This window comes from Notothenia rossii (genome assembly GCF_949606895.1).
Source record: "Notothenia rossii genome assembly, chromosome: 5".
Lineage (NCBI taxonomy): Eukaryota > Metazoa > Chordata > Actinopteri > Perciformes > Nototheniidae > Notothenia > Notothenia rossii.
The window spans coordinates 16,658,413-16,680,325 of record NC_136903.1 but is presented as its reverse complement, the minus strand read 5'-3'; the positions used below and the strand labels follow the sequence as shown (position 1 = coordinate 16,680,325).

The window sequence follows — 21,913 nt, the reverse complement described above, 5'->3', positions numbered from 1 at the left end:
TTGAATAACACACACACAAAAAAAGCCTAACTAAAGTCAAATATGTCAACCTGAAGTATTTATTTTACATTAGATGAATGAGATAAACATGTGTTGGGTTAACAACAGTGAATCATGTATTATGTATTTCATTTAAATTAGAGTGACATAATGTAATTGCGTGGAATTTTGTCATGTAATTAAATCATGTTGGTTTAACAAATAATTATTTTGAGTTTAGCCCTGATTGCACAATATCTCAAAACAACACTATGTGTTACCAAGAAAACAGCAATGGCCATTTACTCAAGAAATGTACTTAACTACGTTTTTGAAATACTGAAACTTTATATAAGTATTTGCATTATATGGTACTCTGTAATAATAAAACACTACATTTATTTAAAGGCTGTGGTTATTTGTTAGTTTTTAATCAAGATTTTAGATGGAACAGTTCATTCAATAGTATCCATTGTTAAAGAGATTTAACTATATAACTAAAATAGGCTGCATATTGACAAACAAAAACATCTGTTTACTTCTCGCATATAAATACATCAACAACAATGATCCAATAATATAACAATGAGATAAGCATGCGTTGCATCATGAAACGTTTAGTTTTTTTAGTTGAAGTATATATTGTTTCCAATACCTTGTTGTCACAATACATTTACTTATTACTAATGCAGGACTTTTACTTATAATAGTTTAACTTAATACCTTGGTGTTGCTATTTTTACTTCTGGTCACTGGAATGTATAGTATTAGTGAACAAATCAAAATGATTAGCTGTTGAGTCAACTAACGGTTCTGAGCGCCCAACTGTAATTGTCTGTCTGAAGGTTGTTTTAAAAAAGTTCCCACGATTCCATTCATGCCTTCTTTACGTACCAGTCATTCAGCTGTTTCTTAAACCCAAACACGCTGAGCTCATATTCACAACAAGTGATTTAATCAGCGATCCTCTGCCTGATCTGATGCAACTAAACCTCAGAGAACAAAAATGAAATGTAATGTACTCAGTTTTAACCTGAAACAAAGATGTCAAACCGACTCCTGTAAGGCTTCTTTAGGCCTCTGGTGAGTCTGTATGTATTGCTCACATGCCATTAAATGACATCACTTATGACACTCACTGACATTTGGCTTGCCATTTACAATGTGGACAAACTGCAATCACAACATTTTTAAGCCAAGGGAGGATCACACCCACATAACATCGTCTTCAGAAGTCCAACAAAAAGCAGTTAGGAGCTATTGTGAAGCGTCACTATGAATCACCTCAGGAACCTGCACTGACTAACAAGACTTTAAGGAGCTGGTAAGAACATATTTCTTGATTCATTTTCAGTCAGCGTGATGATATATTCCACTCATAACGCAATAAGATAATGATGTAATTTAGCTTCAAGAAACTGCTAGTATATTTATATATGCATTTCATGCTTTTCTAAGTGGTTACTTTATTTTCTGAGACATATGTTTCTTGTGTTCTCAGGAAACAGTGATAAAAAGCATTCCAAATGATGGCAGGTAATAAAATAACAAAAAACTGATCAGAAGAAACAACACATCTTCTAAAAGAGTGACTATTGAGATCTATTAAAGCTATTTTACCTGAAATGATGTAATTATGTCTGTGTAGATCATGGAACTCCTTGTGATGGGCAGGAAGCCACTTATTGCATGAATAGAGGGACGTGCTATAAAATACGTGATGCCATGAATACTCTCTCCTGTGTGTAAGTTGAATGAATCTTATCTTGGATGTAAGAATGAGTCTTCTATTTCATGTTGGAAAATCTGTTGTTAGAAAATGGTATTATTGTCGATACTTTTCCTAAGTGCTGACAGTATCCCTATGTTTTTTTCCTAAATCAGTTGCAATGAAAATTATAAAGGCAGCCGATGTGAGCAGTTCCAGCTCTTCAGCAGTTCCGGCAAAGCAGGGGAAGCGGGGTTAATCGCAGCCGTGGTCATCGTTGTCCTCTTCATCTTAGTGGTGATAGCTGTTGTGATCTACTACACACGCAAGTAAGTACAGTATGGATGTATGATTGCAAAACGTTCTCACGGCATATAAAAATATCACTGAGACGTGGAATAGTTTTTTTTGTTATACAGTATTTGCTATGATTGTATTTAAGCCAGAATGTTTTCTTTTAAAGATTATAACCATCCATTATGTCCTCACATAGGATGTTGAAAGCCAAGCAACAGAGCCAACAGAACAAGCCCAAGACAGAATATTGGAAAGTACAGCCCAGAGTTTGACTTTCTTGTGGAGCAAATTTGTTTGTCTTTGGGCTGTGTGTCGGGTGGGATAATGAAGGACTTCTCAGAGATGATACTGTTTTGGGTTCCACTATAAGACCAAAATAACAAAGGAAAAACTGCTTCTCTGACCTTAACTAAAGTCAAGGTGAAGAGCTGATCAATGGTCACCTGAGATATCCGGAGTCCATGCTGTTTGCTACAGAGAGGTGAAATTCTTCAACACACAGACACACACACACAAACAGGGTGTGAAACAAGTGTGAGAAGGTGGGAATTGAATCACATCTTGCACAGTAGATTTTTTCAGCACCGCTATGAAAGTTGCCACTGGTGTTACTCGTGTTGAATCACATTTCAATCTATGTACTTAGCCTGAAATGTATTTACAAAGCATAGTTGGACTATGTAAAATATGAGCTTGAAATATGGATTTATGAAATGACCCCTTGTATCAAGTAATGAGTACGCTCAGTATGCAGTAAGTAAATATATTGCAATTGTGTAAATATATGAAATATACGCAATGACCCCTACTGAATTGACTGTGTGATTTCTGTACACACACACACACACACACACACACACACACACACACACACACACACACACACACACACACACACACACACACACACACACACACACACACACACACACACACACACACACACACACACACACACACACACACACACACACACACACACACACACACACACACACACACACACACACACACACACAAATCATCAGTACTTCATTCCTAACCTCAACCTTAAGGCTATTCTGAACCTAATCCTAAATGTGATCTTAACCCTAAACCATAATTACCCCTGAAACAGCCAGTACTGGTCAGGATGACCTCACTTTAAAAAAGGGTTTACTCTGCAGTTTTAAATCCCACATTTCTTTGTGTGTGTGTGTGCAGCACACACACACACACACACACACACACACACACACACACACACACACACACACACACACACACACACACACACACACACACACACACACACACACACACACACACACACACACACACACACACACACACACACACACACACACACACACACACACACGCCTTAATTCAGTGAGGTTAGGAGATAAATAAAACTTGTTCGACTGCTTTGCCAATAGTTTGTTAGTCTTTCAATATTGATGGACCTACAGTTTTATCTACAGTTGCTAACAACAAAATGTGAAAGAAAAAAACAAAATGTATGTTTTGGTAAAATTCTCAACATCATTTATAAACTAGTTTTGCAGCACACTTATACAGGCATTGAAACCGGGAACTGTCCATTTTCTTCAAAGACAAAGTCGGGATTGTACTTGTGATTGAAGTCAATTTTAACACTTCGCAATGAGTAAAATCCCTTTTGATAAGAGTTTTAGGTCAACACACAACAGGGTTTTTCCTAAAGCATTTGAAGTTGTTATGGGGAAATATCTGTTCAGGATGGACCCAAAAAATCACTACGTGTAACATGGAGATTTTTGCAGTGGACCATGGTACTTTGGCCAACGGTCTCTTTCCATTGTGAAAGGTTGTTATTTTCGCTTCAAATGCAGAAAAATATATATTTACATATCTTTGTGTTAGTTTTTAAAAGATAGATATACATAAACTCTTGTATTTGGCCAATAAACTGATACCACGAGCCAGTGAGGTGTTTTTGCTATGGCACATAGGAAACTGCTTCCACCTAGTGGCAACTTGACATATCTGTAAGTGATGCAATGGAAAGTAAAAAGGTATAGAAAATACAAGCTTAATATTTATTTAATTTCTATAACATCCTGTGAACTGTTTTTTTATAGAGTTATTAAAATGTCATGTATGGTTTTGAATACTTTTTGGTGAAATATAAACTCCTGCATGTCTGTAAACAACTTACTCTCTTTTGGCTTTGTCAAACTCATGCGCAATTTTCAGTGCTGTGCCGTTGAGTCCCACAGACTGCATGTTAGCGATGATGGTGACCACCACCCCCTTTGGGAGAGGAGTGGTCTGTCCTTGGTGATCATCTTTCTCCTCACTGGGTAGCACCAGGAGGACACTGCTAGCGCCCACAGCGCCTCCTGTGTGTGAAACGTAGTGTCTGCGCTTCCTGCACTGGCCGTACTTCTGTAGTTTCTCCACTACCAGCCAGCCTTGAGCATACAATCCATCTTTGTCCCAGCTGGCCTCTGTCCTGTCAGCTGGTGCCCACAGATCTATAGCAGTATTAGGTTTGAGGAAGCCAGGGAGCAAGCCCTCAGTGTCTTTCAGGTGGGCCGTCTGGTAGCTGAAAAGCAGAGCGTTACCGAACAGCAGCAGGTCCCCCACGGTGGACAGGAAACCACCCCCTGCCCACTTGTAGGAGTTGTCTAGGTACGGGCAGTTCACAACACGTCCTCTCTTGTTGAGATGATAATATCTGTGGAGCAGCATCAAAGATTTAAATGGACTTAGTGTTCCATTTTTATCATGTTGTACAACCTTCAATAATAAAAATCTCTACAAAGTGGTACTCTGATACATCACCCCTAAACTAGTGTTAATTTCGTCAGCTATTTTTTAAATTAGTTTTAGTCTTAGTCCTGTGTTAAATTTCCTTTTTCGTTTTAGTCATATTTAGTCACCTTCATCCTGTTTTTATTTAGTCAAGTTTTAGTCGACTAAAAGTCTGAGCATTTTAGTCTTATTTTAGTCAACTAAAACAGTAACTATTTTAGTCAAGTTTTAGTCGACTAAAAGTCTGAGCATTTTAGTCTTATTTTAGTCAAAGAAAACTAATTATTTTAGTCTACTTTTTGTCAATGAAAACTGTTGAGTCTCTTTTAGTCATCAGATTATACATTTCAGTCAAACTAGTTTAGCGAAAAACCAATAGTTTGTCATTTTAGTATATAAATAAATAAGATTATATCTTGTCCTTATTTGATGAAAAAGACAGGTTGAATGATTAAGAATGCAGCTTTGCAGAGAGTATCTGGTCAGGTTTGTGGTGTTTTTACCAGCTGTGTTATGGCCACATTGCTTCCCTTCTGATGAAACAATGCATTCGCTTTTTTTTCTCAGTCTCATTGTAGCGAAAATGGGCCCAAATATCACATCGTTTCTTTCTCCCAAGCAGTGGTGGCTTTAGACTTTTTCGTTGCCAGTCATTTTGACGGACAGGATCATAACATTTCCGTCATAATCCATTATTACCCGTCGAGTGAACAATTTATCAATCACTCGCGCTGACGGGGGTGTATTCGGTTAGCGCGAGTGCGACCACTGCTCCCAAGCCCTGTTGTTGCCATTTTATTTTCTGTTAAATAAGGTTAGTTAGACCATGAGTTAGACCCGAGTCTTCCTGACAGTTCACATTGTGCCGCTAACCGGTGTAATTCAAATGTACCGCCGCACCCAGCACAGAGACACACAGCTGCTGCCCTACCGCAGCACCGGAAATGGAACTGCTGGGAGAGAAAATGACTATCAGAAATGTAACGTTATCTTTGATAATATTTCGTCTCCTCATATTTCGTCAACGAAAGTAAAGAGAGATTTTGGCATAGTTTTTATTTAGTAAACTACATTTTCGTCTCGTCACTTTTCGTCAACGATATTGCATGATGATTTCGTTGCAGTTATTGTTTACTACCGTCGGTGCCGTCTCGTCATCGTCTCCTTTTCGTCATGGAAAAAAAGGTCGTTGACGAACATATTTCGTCATAGTTTTAGTCAACGAAATGAACACTACCCTAAACTCAACTGGGACTCTTCACAATATGTTGGACAACACTTGACAGTGATGTTGTTAAAGATTACCTGGAGCGGTGGTAAATAATAGGGTCATTCTCATCGGGAACAGTGTTGAGCATTCCCAGCTCACGGAACATGTTCATCATAACGTCAAGGAAGTGCTTTCCAGCAGCACGCTCCATAGCAGCACTAAGCAGGGTGAAGGCATGGGTGGAGTACAGGAAAGTGGTGCCTGTGCATAACAAACAAATTAAGTTAATCTTTCCTATGTACAGACATATGGTAAAACCGTAAATCATATTTGAGTTGTTTGAAAAATAAATATGTGGTGCTTTACCAGGTTTGAAAATGAGTGGGTCATCCTTGAAGAGGTCCAAGGCGTGAGTGACGTCTTCAAAGTTGTCCTTTAAGTAGTATTCCTCGTGTTCAAACTCTTTTTTCTTCTGAGCCTTAGTGGCTTCTTTCCCTTTGTTTTCTTGTTCAGTTGCAGGTTTATCATTGTTTCCTGATGTGCTCTTCTCATCCTCTTTCTTTTCTGCCTTCAACAGACGCTTTGCTTTCTCCCTGTCCTCCCTCACTTTCTTAGCATCCTTCTCATAATGCCGGATACCACTCAGGTGGGACAGAATCATTCGAGGGGTTATTGTGACCTAAAATAAATGATGTGCATGTGAGCTGAATAGCACAATATTATTGAGGATAACAACAAAATCTGACATATTTTTCACTTAACTTACATCCTCTCCATCAAATTGTTTCTGGGGGAATTCTGGGACATATTTCTGGACAGGGACATCAAGCTCCAGTTTCCCCTCCTCACAGAGCCGTGCAGCTGCTGCAGAGGTGAGGGGTTTACTGATGCTGGCGATTCGCATCACTGTTCCTGGGCCGCATGGCACACGATTCTCCAAATCAGAATAACCGATCCCTGAATTACGTTAGGAATTTAAATTCAATGTCATTGTGTTTTCAGATAAAGTTGTTGAAGATTCCATTTGGTGCAATTTTAAACCGTTTGATGTATAAAAAAAACACTAATACTCAATAGGACAGGAGATCATTCATTGAGTTCCAAGGCAAACAGAGCTAAGGCTTAAAGGTTTTTGTTTTTCAGTAATTGATTTGTCTCTCATATTTTTATCTGTTCGGGGTAACGTTGATCGATCTTCTATATAAACATTTGAATAAAAATGAAGCATTTTTGTGTTGAAAAAGGTTTTGAATAGCTTCCATGTTTTTGATCAAGAGTCTCCAAATTCATATCACAACTAGCTTCCATGCCATGTGACTCATTTACAACAGCATTGTAGTACTACATTGGATATGTAGGACACACCTCTCTTTATTGGATTCAGTCCAACTTTTATTTTAGATGATACAAATATATATAATTAAGTGGAAGCACTAAAATCCAATAAAAAGAGGTGTGTCCTACTTGTCCAGTGTGGCACTACAATGCTCTATTCCTTGATTTGCAGTCATTGGGTATTGTCACATGAAATCTATAGAAAATAAATCAAATGTTTTAATAAAGAAATGACTGAATTGTCATAATAATGTTTATATCAAATAGAAATACACAAAAATCCAATAAAAAGGGTGTTTGTATATCAAAGCCATAATATCTGGTGTTTGGGTCAAATGAAATGGTAGTTATTGAAAATAAATAAGATTTACACGACAATGGACAAAAAAAAAGAAAAAAAAAAGAGTTGTGTCCTACTCATCCAGTGAAATAAAAATAATTATTTTTTAATAATGTTGTTCATGAAAAATAGAAGGTGTTACACTTGTCCAGTGTGATTAGACAATTCCTCAGTGATTGGGGATCACTGGTTTACATGACATGGAAGCTATTGGGAATACATTTGAGTTTTCAATAAAGAAACTGATGAATTTTTCTAAGAATATTCCAATAAAGCAAAAACAGCACCAAAATCCATAAATAGGTGTAATCCTATTTGTCCAGTGAGATTGACTAAAATGCTGCTGGATCCGGAGCCACAGCCTGTTTAATTTATAACCTAAAAGCTACTTCACTTAACTTTAAAGTTTCAGGCACCAACCTTCACTCCAGACATGAGCACCATCCACAGAGACCCCCACCACCAGGCCTGGAGCCCCGACCTCATCCTGGGTGACAGACAGACAGAAACACTGAACAGAAGTCGGTGACACAGGAGGTCACAATAGGAGGAGAGTGCAAAATAGAGGATAGCAAGCAGCATTGGTGGGAGAAGATCTTGTACTTAAGAAAAAGTAGGATTATTATTACGTTTCAAGTGAAAGTCCTGCATTCAAAATGTTACTCAAGTAAAAGTACAAACATAGTAGAATCAAAATATACGTAAAGTACTAATTGGCCCATTTCAGAATAATATATCATGTTTTGACTATAATTATTGATGCATGCAAGTGTTATCAACGCTGGTAAAGGTGCAGTTTTAATGACTTAGTAAAGTTTGTATACTGCAGGGTAGCTTGTGAATTTATTCCAGGTGTAACTACAGTCTTACTTAAGTGATTATATTTCACATCATTAATCCAAATCTGCAAAGTACATGTACTGTAGTGGAGTACAAGTACACTATTTACCTTGAATTGAATTGTAGTGGCACACAAAGCAGCACATTTTGTATTACTCAAGTAAACTGCACGTCTCTCAAAATGTTACTTTAGTACAGTACTTGAGTTAATGTCCATTGGTGTGTTTGCCTACCTCCATGCTTACCTTGATACGCTCCACCAGGTCCCTGCTAACTTGTATGGCAGCGCTGTATCGATCAGTCCTCTGAGCCTCCTTCACTCTATCATCACAGGAACTGCTTGATGTGTCTGCGTTGTATTTCAACCCGACAGCTATAGCAATCCCCACACCGACCCCACATACCCAAATCCGGGACTTTGACCTGTATTTAAAAAACGTTGGATTTGCCTCTCCGCCATATCGTCTCTGTTGAATAAAAGCACTCAGTTTATCTGACTGATGCTGCTTGTAACGCGCTACGGCTCGCGCCGGAAATGCTTTATACCCACACACTGTTATTAGGGAACATTTGGCACAAAAACCATTTGGTAAAAAGAGTCGTGACATCGCTGCTTCTTCTGCCTTCTGGTTAACTGTCCCTTGTTGTTTTCTTTTTTTTTTCATCTACGATCCAGACCAAACGAATCAAATCACAATTCAGACCAAATCGAGCGAGGGAGGATTCATCGATTCACCCCATAACATAACAAGAATGGACTTGAACATTTTAATTATACTTTTGTAAGTCTGGGAGTGTTCATTTTCACACGATACTGGATTTTAAAATGAAATTCAACTTCTTGTCAAACTCGTTATTGTATGAGTTAGTCAGTGTGGCGCGAATTTGTCAAATGTGGATAGAGCATTCAGCTGTCTTTGTCTTATTTGATTTATTTCAAGAAATCCCAGTCAGTCATATGCCTACAGAGAGCATACAGTCTGCAGAGTGAAAGACGAAGAATATAATTTGTTTTGCATATTTAAACACACAGAGAGAGAGAGAGAGAGAGAGAGAGAGAGAGAGAGAGAGAGGAGAAAGGAGAAAGGGCGGGGTTGAGCTTGGTGATACTGAAAGAAGCATTCTGGAAGTTAGGGAGGCCATATCAGGAATAGACTGAAACTAACAACATAGCAACACATCTTCTTAACAAGGAATTTCCCCAAGATTAGCTAAGAAGTGTGAGAAGTAGGCTAGTATATGGATAAACATTAGCAAATACGAATCACACAATGATATTATTAAAGTGAGTAGCCTATAATATTTTTCTATTATAGTCAGTTATATTTTCCTATATTAGTTTAAATAGACTAGTTAGTTGGTTTTTAGTAAGTTGGTTGCAGAAATCTAAAATTACAAAGGTGTGTCTTAATTGTAATATTACATTTGAGGTGCTGGGTCCCAAAACGTGGAAATTATTGAAAAAATATCGTGAATTTTTCATAAATATTTAGAAAAATAACAGACCAGGCATTACAATGTAAACCAGTGACATTTTCTAACCAAATGTATCACTATTAAGAAAACACAGAATACACCTCTTTACTATGAACAACAAAGGCCATTCAGGGACAATAAAGCTACATTTATTTACATGATTGTATTGTCTTTTTTTCAATAATTTCCACGTCGTTTTACCCAGTGACTCAAATTTAATATAAAAATGTTTCACTTTATTTGAAACAGAAGACTTAATACAAAACCCTTCCACCCCCCCTCTCTTCTATGATTTTACTATTTTTACTCAACCAAAGGCAGTTATTTTCAACATTGCTACTGTACATGGTTTGGTTATTCTTAAACTGAAGTGATATTGCCCAGTGATGCTTAGTGAGCTCCAGTGAACCAAGGAGACACACGACCATGTTTTTCCCCAGCTGGAAGTCAAACTGAAAGGCCAGGCAAAAAGGGAGCCAGGCGTAATGCAATCAGGCTGGAAAATGAACAGATCTACATTTGCTCAGAACATTTAACACATTCGACACCTCTTTGGGGAAAGATGAAGTCTCCTGAATACATTGCCTTTTCCTCTGAATGGATCAGGTGTTATCAATCACCCCAAAAAAGTATAAAGGCCTTACATTTCGGTCATCACTATGATGGACAACAACACTATATATGCATCACAAATAAAGTTAGAAAACATTCGGTCATCACTATGATTGACAACAACACTATGTATGCATCAAACATAAAGTTACAAAACTTTCAGAACGTGCTTTTATTAATTTTTATAATTTGTACATTTCAGATATGATAAACACTTGAGACATCTACACTAATAAAATGCACAACCAGATGACTGAAATCATACTTTAGAGAGAAAATGAAAAAAAATTGAACTATGGTTTAAAGAATAGGAATGTAATGCATTAGCATTTTACGTCACTGCTAAACAATACTATAGCACCAGTATACAAGCTGACAGGTGTAGTCAGTGTATACTTATACTAGTGATACAAGCTTCTTATAGGGAAGCATACATCTTTTAAACATAATTTGTCTTACAGAATTCAAAATGTGCATAATGTTGAGGTTTAACCAAGAGCAAAATCTCTCCACTTTGTCCTTTAGTATGTGCATAATCAAGGTGGAATGGAATGTACCAGATCAGCTTCAATGCAGATGTTAAAAACAATGTTGCACATTTCATTTCACCACTTGTCAAAAAATCTCAAGGTTTGCAAAAGGCGGACACCATTACAAGATTAAAAACATGTTGCTTGCAAAAACAATCTTGTTTCTCAGTTTAGGCTTCATCAAAGGGAATGGTTAAGCTTTACTTCCCCTGAGCTTCGCTTGTTGGTCGAGTTCCGCTGAAGGCAGGACGGTGCAATAGGAAAAGCATCTGGCTGTTTCATCTCCACCATGGCCAAGGTATGAGAAGAGGGGTTTATGGTGAAGCAAGGTGCAAGTACAAAAAGCCAAAACCACAGTGCTTTTGGGGTCAGACTGTGCTTTCACAAATTATTCAGTTCCATTAGAGTCTGGTCCAGCATCTGGTGCATACCGAGGTTCTCTTCTTTAGCTTGTGACAGTTTCTCTGTTAGAACATTAAAATGAAGAAGTTTTAATCTCACACAACAGGCAAACGTGAGTCAGTTTAAATTAATATTCAAGCTGGCTGCAACACTCAGGTTAAAAAAAATGATTAAAACCTACAAGTCACTGACAGAAAGTAAACAAGCTCATACTATGAGGTGCAAGCCACCATGCAAACAGGTTACAACGATCTTATTAATACACATACGCACAGCAACAATCCATAAAATATGGTTATTGTGTAAGATTATAATACTAGCCTACAGCATTATATATTTTAGTTAATCCCTGATTATCATTTAATTTAAAAACACATTATGACGAACAGTAACACAGACTTCAAGCAGTGCAGGCATTGTACTTGAACAATGCAAACGGAAGAGCTTTGCATCTTGCTCTGGATCAGATTGTCAAACACACGTTAAACACAAAACACATACAACATTCCCACAATTTAGTCCTCATTTAAGGCCACACGTAGTTCATTAGTGAGCAGACGGTTTTTCTGAAGGTTCTGGTGGAGGGGATCTTTGCAGTCAGAAAGCAAGTTGAAAAACAGAGAGAGGAAAGTAAATCAGAGGAGAAGAGGGAAAGAGAACATGCCTGTTGATACCTACCTTCTCTAGAACAGATCACCAGATACTTTTGGAAATCTTTCTAACACATTGACAGTCTCTGAATAGCCTTTGAATGACTGAATCAAAGTGTTTTTATGCCCTTGTTTTTGAGGGGGGTTTGGCAATCCAGCCCTTTTTTTCCCCTCTGCAGAAGGTAAAGCAAGGTGGGAGAGTGTGAAGATTGAAAACAGAGGATGAGCAGATTTAACCCAGAAAGGTGAAAGGTGTAAATGGCATCTTAAAAAATGTTGTTCAAAGTAGATGGTATAATAAAGGAACAACAAATTATAAATACTTAGCTCCGTTAGCCAATTTGGTCACAACATTCCCTCACAAGTCAGTCGTAATATATGATTAGATACTGCTTATCAACAACAGAGCAGGAGACATTTTTAAGAGTTAAAGGATGTGGCTTAACTACGTCTCCAAACAGACAACACCAAATCATTGCTCACGTCTGCTTTTGTTCCTGAAGAAATTGGAAGGACTTTAATAAAAAGACTCAATATGTGTTGTTGTATATTTATTTAAATATATGACAGGATACCGCGTTTCATACAAAACCAATGTCTCATGATCACTGATAGCATTTTCATTCAATCCAATTTCCGGCAACAAGTTGAGGCTCAACACATCTAACATACTGTTCTGTCCACTACTGTTATCCCTTTCCTCTACTTCAATACAATCTCCCTGATAATCCAATAATAATAATAATAATAATAATAATAATAATAATAATAATTCCCTACAATTCCCAACACTTTCCAGTCAGCTCCTTGTGTCACAGCGCTTAATGTGGACGAACTTGCATGCATCAAACTGTAATACTAAGAGAGAAGACAACTTGGCTCAGCTTTTGCTCAAGTACCTTTAGTTCTAGCTTTCTGTGCTCATGGCACCACTGTGATATTCCTTTTATCTCAGGTCCACAGAACAATGTTTGAAGAAAATAAAAAGAGCAAGAATTAAGAAAAGCATGGGAAAGCCCAACAAATGGTGTGCTGAGATACAGAAACAGAATGAAAAACATAAACTTAAAAATCAAGGCTTCCTGGTTTTATTAGGACCGCTTGAAAATAAATAAATGAAAAAGAAAAAAAAGAGGACAGAGTAAAGAGATACAGCTTACATAGAAGGAAGGACGTTTATTTTTTTTACACAATGCAGAAAGATTCTAGGATTCTGTACAAGTGATGGGATGCAATAAACTTTGACAGGAGGATGAAAACATGAGGAAGAAAGGAACGCAAAGACAGAAAGGGATGGGGGATAGAGAGATGGCTGGAGAGCAGACAGATGCCACTCAGCCGGCAGGAGGCGTCTTTGATGAGGTGTAAAACATTTATCTGTTTGGGAAGAGAAAAGGAACAGTGAACCAGGGGGCTGGAGAGGGAGCTACGGGACTCTGAGATGCACACTACAATATGTGTAGTCATGGCACTACACTACAAATTCACAATGGCAAGACATTGTGAGGCAGCACACACTGACATACACAATCTAGAGGTCAGACCAAGTCCTTCCTCTGATTACATCGAGACTTTTCTGCAAAAGCACAAAGGAGTGGGGGGCTTTGTCCATCTCCCACAGAATGGCCAAATATTCAAAGGACAAGACTCATTTAGCAAGACTGGGGGCTCAACCACAGTGATGCTAAACAGTGACACTCAAAGATCTCACAAACACACAGGAGGCCTTTCTTCTGGACAGAAGTAGACCATGTTAGCAGAAGAGGAAACAGGAAGCATTCAGAGGAGTTAGAGTCATTGAAATGTTTTCGTAAGATAGATGAAAACATTTCAATAAGCAACTTGCATGCATTGCTTGTGTTGTCACCAAATGTTTATAGAACTAAAAAATGCATAGACTGACCAAAACAACAATGCATAACATTCCTTCAGTCCAGTTTACAGCATTTTCACACACCAAAGATACTGACACTAAGGGCATACAGTATCATCACAACCACACTACTAAAGAAGTGTGAGGGTGGAACCACTCGGAGTGAATTGAAATGATTTTAAAATCTGAATTCAATCACAGACACGGGATAGCACAATGTCTGTTTTAAGACAATACGCATTAAGACTATACAAACCATAGCTTCATCACCATTTAAAGTGTAGAAACGGATCCAATGGGTAAATGTACCCATTGTTTTTAGTAAAAGAAAATGTAAGGGAGAAGATAAAAGGCGAGATAGCTGTTGTACAGGGAAGACGGGTGCAGGGAAAGAAAGCCAAAACAAAACAGGTGCAGCAAGTTGGAAATTACATGGAAGTCATGTCGTTGAGGGCGTGGTCCAGCTCCTCGCTGATGGCCTTGTACTTCAGTTTCTGGGCATACAACTCATCTATTGGTGGGCCAGGGGTGAAGGGAAAGGGCAAAGGTGAAGGAGCGTATGGCAAGGAGGTGAGGGGTGAAGCATCCAGAAAATTGACAAGAGAGAGAGAGAGAGGAAGAGGTGACAGAAAACAGAGGAAGAGGAAAACAAAGTTACACCAGAAAAATGATAGAATGGAAATGCAGCAAAAGTATGGGAAAGGATTGGCATGAATAAATGGATCATATATTTCACTCTCTGCCTTTGGGCCTCGCTATGAGTTAACATTTCGGCCTGATCTCAGATAAACATCAAAGCCAATTTCCCTACCATGAAACTAATAAACAAATAACCTACACCTACACTAATAGACAAAAGGATAGGAGTCAGAACAACAAAAGTATGATGCCGTGTTAAAAAGAGCCCTGATGGCTTTAAGAGGGAAGCAGAAATAGAGTGAAAGACAAAGCATAACGTGGGCCTTTTAGAGATTTTTTTTTAAACAAGCACTTAGCTTTTGTAACCCCTACCACCACTGAAACAATAACTGTTTCAAAACAAGCAGAGTTGCATTTTCGGGGGAGGGGCGGAAAAATCATACCTTCCAAGTCATCAATGGTCTTCTCAAGCTTGGCTACTGATCTCTCAGCGAACTCAGCACGAGTCTCAGCCTGTGGGACAGAGAAAGATTTATGAGTTACTCCAACACTCCGAGTGTGATAGAGCACCTGTGACCTGCACACATTACCCTGGACTCCCAGATAAGGTCTTGTGAAACTTTACCTCCTTGAGTTTGTCGGTGAGGACCTTGATCTCCTCCTCGTATTTGTCCTCTTTCTGTGAGTACTGTGGGCCAAAAACAATGATAGGAGTCAAACATATGGACATGGAGTCAAACTCTGAATGTCTAAGTGCATTCGGACACATTTAATACGTTCTAACAGATATGGATTATGATATAAAACTGAATTGAATGCTTTCTGCTCCCCAGGATCTTCTGCTCAGGGGTTTGACAGCATGCACTCGGCCAGACGGTCGCACTCACCTTCTCAGCCTGGGCCTCCAGTGACTTCAGGTTGTTGGTCACAGTTTTCAACTCTTCCTCAAGCTCAGAGCATTTGCTGTTGTTTTACGATGAGGGGATAAAGTTGCGAAGGAGAAGAGAGGGGGGGTTGGAGGAAAAGGAGGGAAGTAAGGGTGGACAAAACCAGAGGTGGACACAAAACAGGTGGGAAGAAAGAAAGAAAGAAAGAAAGAGGGGGAGAGGAAACAAGATAAATAAGAACTACAGGGATTCAACGAGGAGGGATACCCAAGTACCTTAGGGTGCCTTAACACAGCAGGCATATCAGAATAACAATGAGTGTTGTATTTACTCTTGTATTTAAACATCATGCTTGTATTAAATGTTATTCTTGCAGACTCTGCCATGTTAAAGGTTTGAAATATTCTTATATTCCCAAAGCAAAAGAGCATAAAAGAAAGAAAAGAAAAAGCACATCAAGCAAAGCAGGAGTTCAGTCAGCAGTGGCTGGAAGTGGGAAGCCACTCATCAGAGACATTAGTGTAGGGTTAGTTTTGGTTTGTAGTACCTTAGTGACTGAGGAGTTTAGCGATTTCATGCTTTGTTCCATAAGCCCTAGCTCATCATCCGCTGTCCGAGCCCGTCTGTTAGTGGGCGCGGCGTACGTGTGCAAGTCAAAACCATTCAAGCCATGGAGAGCATGCAAATAATCAGCAAACACAGTGAGAACACAGGACACAAAGTTCAACTGGATACACGTCTGATACTGTGTGTATGAGAGCTTAAAGCTTAAATTGTGGAAATGCCAGTGCACGAGCGAGTGTAAGTGCAGATTAAGTGTGAACAGGTGAAACGTCTTACCTCTCATTCAGCTCAGCGCGCTCCTCTGTACGTTCCAGGTCTCCCTCAATGATGACCAGCTTACGGGCAACCTATAGGTGCAGCAGACAAAGTGTTACAACTCAACCACCATTTGATGACTGGGACACAACCGGGATGGGTTACGGGGTTTTTCCTTCTAAGTGAAAATATACCTCTAACAGACAAGCACTAAACATGCCAACACTTTACTTTACTTTAAATGTACCTGATAGAAGAGCATTTTAGGTTGTATTTATGTAGGGTAATTGTCAACAATTATAACCCCTTCTATTAAGATGTATTTTATATTATTACAACTACTTGTGGTGGAGGACCCTCAAGTTAAAATACTACTACAGTTCTGTAAAAAATACTCCATTTCAAGTATTAACTAATCTCATAATCAATTACTTATTTCCGCAATAAATTGTATATGTATGTATTGATGTAGAAATATTAAGTATCCTAAAATGAATATATTCAAGTAAAGCACCTTAAATGTGTTATTAGGTACAGTACTTAGGTAAAAGTACTAAGTTACATTCTATTAATGATTAACAGTTTGTTAAATCATGTTGTCATTCATTATCAGATATACACCAGCCTCTAAATATGGGCGCCCACAGGAGTGTGCAGGAACCATATGATTGTTTAAGTTTCAATCCAAAATCACCAATGTTTTCATAATTGGGTCAAAACGCTTCCTAATCTAACCATAAAAATAGAATTTAGTGATTAAGATTTTATTTAACTCATATCTTGGAAAGTTTCAATAACTGTAATAGAAACAATGATTGCACTAAATGAGCATCAGTGTGTTTTGATGTTGCAGAAGTCTTTTAGGGTGGCCAACAGTGGCAGAAAACTTGCCTCCTCATATTTGCGGTCAGCCTCCTCAGCGATGTGCTTGGCCTCCTTGAGCTGGATCTCCTGCAGCTCCATCTTCTCCTCGTCCTTCATGGCCCTGTTCTCAATGACCTTCATGCCTCTGTGGGAGAGAACAGTCAAGGCATGTTAGGAGTCAGGAGAGGAAACCTGATAGCCTACAGTCTCCCTGAGGAGACGCATGTCTGGTGCACAGTAAAGCTGGTAGGTAAAGCTTTAACAGAACATTCTAAGGGGAATGGCTTATTGTTTTCTGACATGAAAAAGGGGGGAAATATCTTGTTTTTGGGATGTTGGGAAATGACTGCATTATCTTACACAGTTAACATCTAGCTCTGCAGCACAGAGGCTCTGCTTGTACCCCAAACAAAGGGAGGGAAAAAAAACCCTTTCTCTGCACAACATAGAGAAACAGCAGAGATCAGAGGACTGAGTCTACGCTGGTCATAAGGACCCACCTCTCGCTCTCATCAGCAGCCTTCTCAGCCTCCTCCAGCTTGGTCAGGGCAGTAGCCAGACGCTCCTGAGCACGATCCAACTCTTCCTCCACCAGCTGGATACGCCTGTTAAGTGAAGCGACATCTGCCTCAGCCTAGGGGAAGAAGAAGAGCATGTCAGGAGAGCTCTTGAAAGACGCACTCTTTAACAAACAACCTGGAAATCAGTGCACACATACACGCTGCCTAAAGAATAACAGTAGGTGGTGAATTTGAGTTTTTTTCTAAAAGGGTAGGGGTTGTTGAGTTGTTTGTAAGTGTTTCTGTATGACACCTGTTGGGAGGAAAGCCGTCCCAGGAGTCTCACCTTTGCTCCTCATTGTCTTTGCATAATGATAACAATTTTCCCAAGCTGAAAGAAGGTTTAATACCCTGCCTCATTATTACAGGCCCCTGAGAGAACATTAACAAGGCTCAAGTCAAAAGGGAGACAATTAAACTGTCAATGACTGCTCACATGGTGCACATACAGAGGAAACTCCCCCGACTTAGAAACATTTACATTTAATTTAACCGGTCACATGTGCAACATTTGGTTAGATTATCTGGCATCTTTGGAAAAAGTAAACCTGTAGCTACTTCTGCTTAATGCTATCTTTTTTTGGCAGGTAAGAGATTTGCACTGTCCTGCCTGTTTCGCCTGCTGTTCAAAGTGTGCACTGGTAGACCAAAGTGCAACTGAGGTTGTGAAGTAACAAGGAGGAAGTTACTCTTAACCTATAAATACTGAGGCAATGCTTTTAACTGCGTGTACAACTCCTCACTGATTAACATAAATTAGAGAGAGGATCAGACTACTATAAGCCCCTGGACATAGATGTATTTACCCTCAAGATAACAGCAGCAACCTAAACACGGAGGGAAATCACTATTTGGTAGAGTGTAAACATATTGTCCTTATATGGACACGTCAAAGAGCACAAGCTCACACTGCACACTGGTACCTTACATCTACAGTTTACTTTGAACTTCCTGTTTTCTGAAAATAGCTCATTCAAATGTTTAACCTGCGGTTGGCATGCCTGCAGAATAATGCAACCGGAAGTAACTGGAAAGCAGGTTGAATGGGACCGTTAACAGCAAAGTGCATCACAGGAGATGTAAGAAGGGATATAAAGGCAACACTGTGATACTATGTGCCACTGCTGTTCAGCTGCTTTGACCTGGGCATCGGCGGCCTAACGTTACCAATTATAAACGCTTAGCCCGGAGCAGCAGGCTATCCAACCCTCAGTGAGGCTACTCTGGTGGCACTGCATGGAGCCATGTAAAGCTCAGCTGCAGCACTCACTGCTGTGTATCAACAGAAATCCCGCTATCTCACTGCGTAAAATACAAGAAAATACTACGAGAGGAAGATGGGTAATTTAGCGTTTGATTAGCAGCTCCTATCTGGCTGCACGCTTTAAATATGCTTACTTGTCCCTTGGTTTTCCTCTCCACAAGCAACTCCTTCTGTAATCTCTCGGCTTTTTCTTCAGCATTGTCTGCCTGATCTTGCAAATATTTGATCTTTCGTTTCACCGCCTCCAACGATACAATTCCGGCCATTGTTTATTAAAAGAGACTACACTAATAAGCTACAGCACAATTTCCGAGAAATTGGCAAGGAGCGAGATGACGTCCTTGATGGTGCTGCTGAGCTGCGTGAAGCTGCACCGTGCATGAGCTTTCTGGAGACGCACACTGAAATGCATTTGTCCAGGAAGTACTGCTGATTTCAAAATAGTTCTAAAAAAATATCTATTCTCCATTTTTAAGGAAAGCTTTACATAGCTAAATGTTGCTGCATTATCCCATACAAAAATAAAAATGTTATACTTAATTGATGTAAAGTAACAATGCATTTTTAATGACAGGAACACACCCGGTCAATGCACTGATAATCAGGCGGACAGAGCCACAGCGCCCTCTTCGGGTCAGCTGTGAGCATTACACATGGTAGTGCAACACTCCAGGCCATTTATTTATTCTTCACTGAATACATTAATTACAGGCTACGTTTTAGACTTTGAAAATATCACAGAAAACCCTCCTGGAATATGAAAGAAGAAAAAGCAAGATCATAAAAAACGAAGTAGTAGTTAAACTCCTTTGAGCACTACAGCCATACTTAAACCTCCCTATAGGAATATTTAGGGGGGGGGGAACTCCATATATAAAGCTATATGGAATAAAATACAAGATCAAATGTGACAGACTGAAATCACTACACTGTAAAGTAGTCACACTCGCCGGAGGAATCCAATTAAAGGATTATTTCAACGGGTTATCCTGGATGCCACAGAACAGATTGATTCCTTGATTGACTTGTGCTTATGCAGTCACACTGACTCGGTCGCTCAAGCGATTGTTTAACATGAACAAAAAGTTTACAATGATCTGAAGTGTATTTTCTCCTAAGCAGGTCACGACATAAAAAATGTCAACATTTAAGTTATTTTCTTTAATATTCTGTGATTTGTCCAAAAGTGGAAACTATTTTAGACGTACTATTTATTTAGGTTTTCTGTTGATAAGTTATTGTGTTCTTAAAATGCATACGCTTCCCAGAGCGATTTGATTGGAAACGGTGTTTTCCCCCTGTGGTAAGCAAAGAGCACAGCCGCAGATGTGAGCTCTATCTTGACCATATAAAGCAGTGGGCTATATTTATCCACACGCCTGCTCTGAGGAAGACGAGACGCACAGGCTCCTTCACTGAAAAACACTTACTCAGCGTAATTACCTTTAAGACTGAAAATCTTGGCCGGAATACAAATTATGATTATACAATAAATGTTATACCTAGTAAGAATAATTAGCCTATTAGTTAATTGTATTTAAAACAAATAATGAGTTTTTTACTTTAACAGCCATTCTGACTTTCTTTGGGCAGACGTGTAAGGGATTGTTCAAGTGATGAGTGAATATCAAGCGAGAGTTCAACAATAATTTAGACATTATATCAAAAGTCCAATTGGTGTTATAGTTTGAGTGGTCACAGATAAGATACTTTATTTCTCGATGGTGTTGAACTGTCGCTTGCCACACTCAGTGCTGAGAAATGAAGGTGTGAAGAAGCGTGGTGCAGAAATGGTGCCATTGTGAACTCCTTTTTACTTACATCTGTGGCTTTCTTCTCAGCCAGCTCAAGTTTTTCCTGAGCGTCTTTAAGAGCCTCGGAGTACTTGTCCAACTCATCCTCAGTTCCCTTCAGTTTCTTCTGCAGAGCTACCAAGTCGTCCTCAAGCTGAGGCGAGTTTCAGTGCAGATAGTTTCAGAGGTGATCAGCGAGGAGGTGCGTGAACGCGCACAGGCGCAGGAGTGCGTACAGAGAGACAGAGAGACAAACATACAGACAGACAGACAGACAGGAGAGGACAGGACAGGGGAAAGAGAGCAGAAAAGTTAGGGAAGCTCATGCACGTCAGGGTCTTATACCTTGGTGGCCACTTCCTCAGCAGTCAGCAGCTTTTCCTCAGCAGTTTGGAACTCCTCAAACACTTTATCTCTTTCGTCCTCAGAAATGCGCAATTTCTTTTCCAACTCTCTTATATCGTCCTCTAACTATACATGCATATAAAAACACAATACAATACAAATAAAATATCAATTAAACATGCAATTATTCAATTCATTATCAAACAATTCTTGAACAAAAATTTCTCATTAATTAATTTTTTAAAAATCGACTATAAACATTCTTTCCATTTAAATCCTCAAAAAGTTTAAAATGAAGTGTTAAAATCCGCAATAATCAAGAAAGATGTTATTATTAAATTGAGATTGTCCATTAAAAGTAATTAATCCGTATTTAGTTGGCGGTCCATTTAAAGGGCAGTAGCTTTACGCTGCTGTATTCATGCTTTTTCTAAGAGTTTTTGAGTTTTCCATATAAGAAAAAAAAAAAAAAATCAGCCGACCTGTTTGCTTCTGTCCTCCGCCGCCTTCTTATCTCCCTCAGCCTGCTCAGCTCTGTCCAAGGCATTCTCCTTGTCGAGCTTGAGCATCTGCATCTTCTTCTTGATGGCATCCATGGCTGCTTTTTGTTGTTCGGCACCAACAAATCCGAATGAAAATCAAGAAGAGTGGGAGAGTGGCTAGAGCGTCTGTGCCTAACTGAACACTGAGCTGGAGTACAGGCTATGCCTGA

General features: G+C 39.1%; 3 protein-coding genes across 8 annotated transcripts; 1 reads left to right on the top strand and 2 right to left on the bottom strand.

Annotated features, from left to right (window-relative positions):
- Window positions 1-69: 69 nt before the first annotated feature.
- Window positions 70-2,792, top strand: nrg4 (neuregulin 4). Its single transcript, XM_079683234.1, has 5 exons — window positions 70-1,303; window positions 1,481-1,515; window positions 1,628-1,724; window positions 1,864-2,016; window positions 2,181-2,792. Exons 2-5 carry the CDS (start codon window positions 1,506-1,508, stop codon window positions 2,254-2,256), a joined length of 336 nt encoding a protein of 111 aa, XP_079539360.1. The 5' UTR covers window positions 70-1,303; window positions 1,481-1,505; the 3' UTR covers window positions 2,257-2,792.
- A 694-nt stretch (window positions 2,793-3,486) lies between these two features.
- On the bottom strand, window positions 3,487-9,160 carry lactb (lactamase, beta). Its single transcript, XM_079683223.1, has 6 exons — window positions 8,733-9,160; window positions 8,068-8,134; window positions 6,739-6,929; window positions 6,339-6,651; window positions 6,068-6,233; window positions 3,487-4,685 (listed from the first exon to the last, which is right to left on the bottom strand). The coding sequence occupies exons 1-6, from the start codon at window positions 9,150-9,152 to the stop codon at window positions 4,160-4,162; spliced, it is 1,683 nt and encodes a 560-aa protein (XP_079539349.1). The 5' UTR covers window positions 9,153-9,160; the 3' UTR covers window positions 3,487-4,159.
- Window positions 9,161-10,732: 1,572 nt separating this feature from the next.
- tpm1 (tropomyosin 1 (alpha)) lies at window positions 10,733-21,913 on the bottom strand. 6 transcript variants are annotated; one of them, XM_079683229.1, is made up of 10 exons: window positions 21,684-21,909; window positions 21,202-21,327; window positions 17,740-17,873; window positions 17,267-17,384; window positions 16,397-16,467; window positions 15,557-15,632; window positions 15,295-15,357; window positions 15,113-15,182; window positions 14,463-14,541; window positions 13,319-13,534 (listed from the first exon to the last, which is right to left on the bottom strand). In XM_079683229.1, the coding sequence occupies exons 1-10, from the start codon at window positions 21,795-21,797 to the stop codon at window positions 13,531-13,533; spliced, it is 855 nt and encodes a 284-aa protein (XP_079539355.1). In that variant the 5' UTR covers window positions 21,798-21,909; the 3' UTR covers window positions 13,319-13,530. The 6 variants fall into 6 exon arrangements, with proteins under 6 accessions (XP_079539357.1, XP_079539356.1, XP_079539359.1 ...); XM_079683228.1 differs by lacking the exon at window positions 21,202-21,327 and adding an exon at window positions 20,885-21,010 and having other exon boundaries at window positions 21,684-21,907; XM_079683231.1 differs by lacking the exons at window positions 13,319-13,534; window positions 14,463-14,541 and adding an exon at window positions 10,733-11,569 and having other exon boundaries at window positions 21,684-21,913.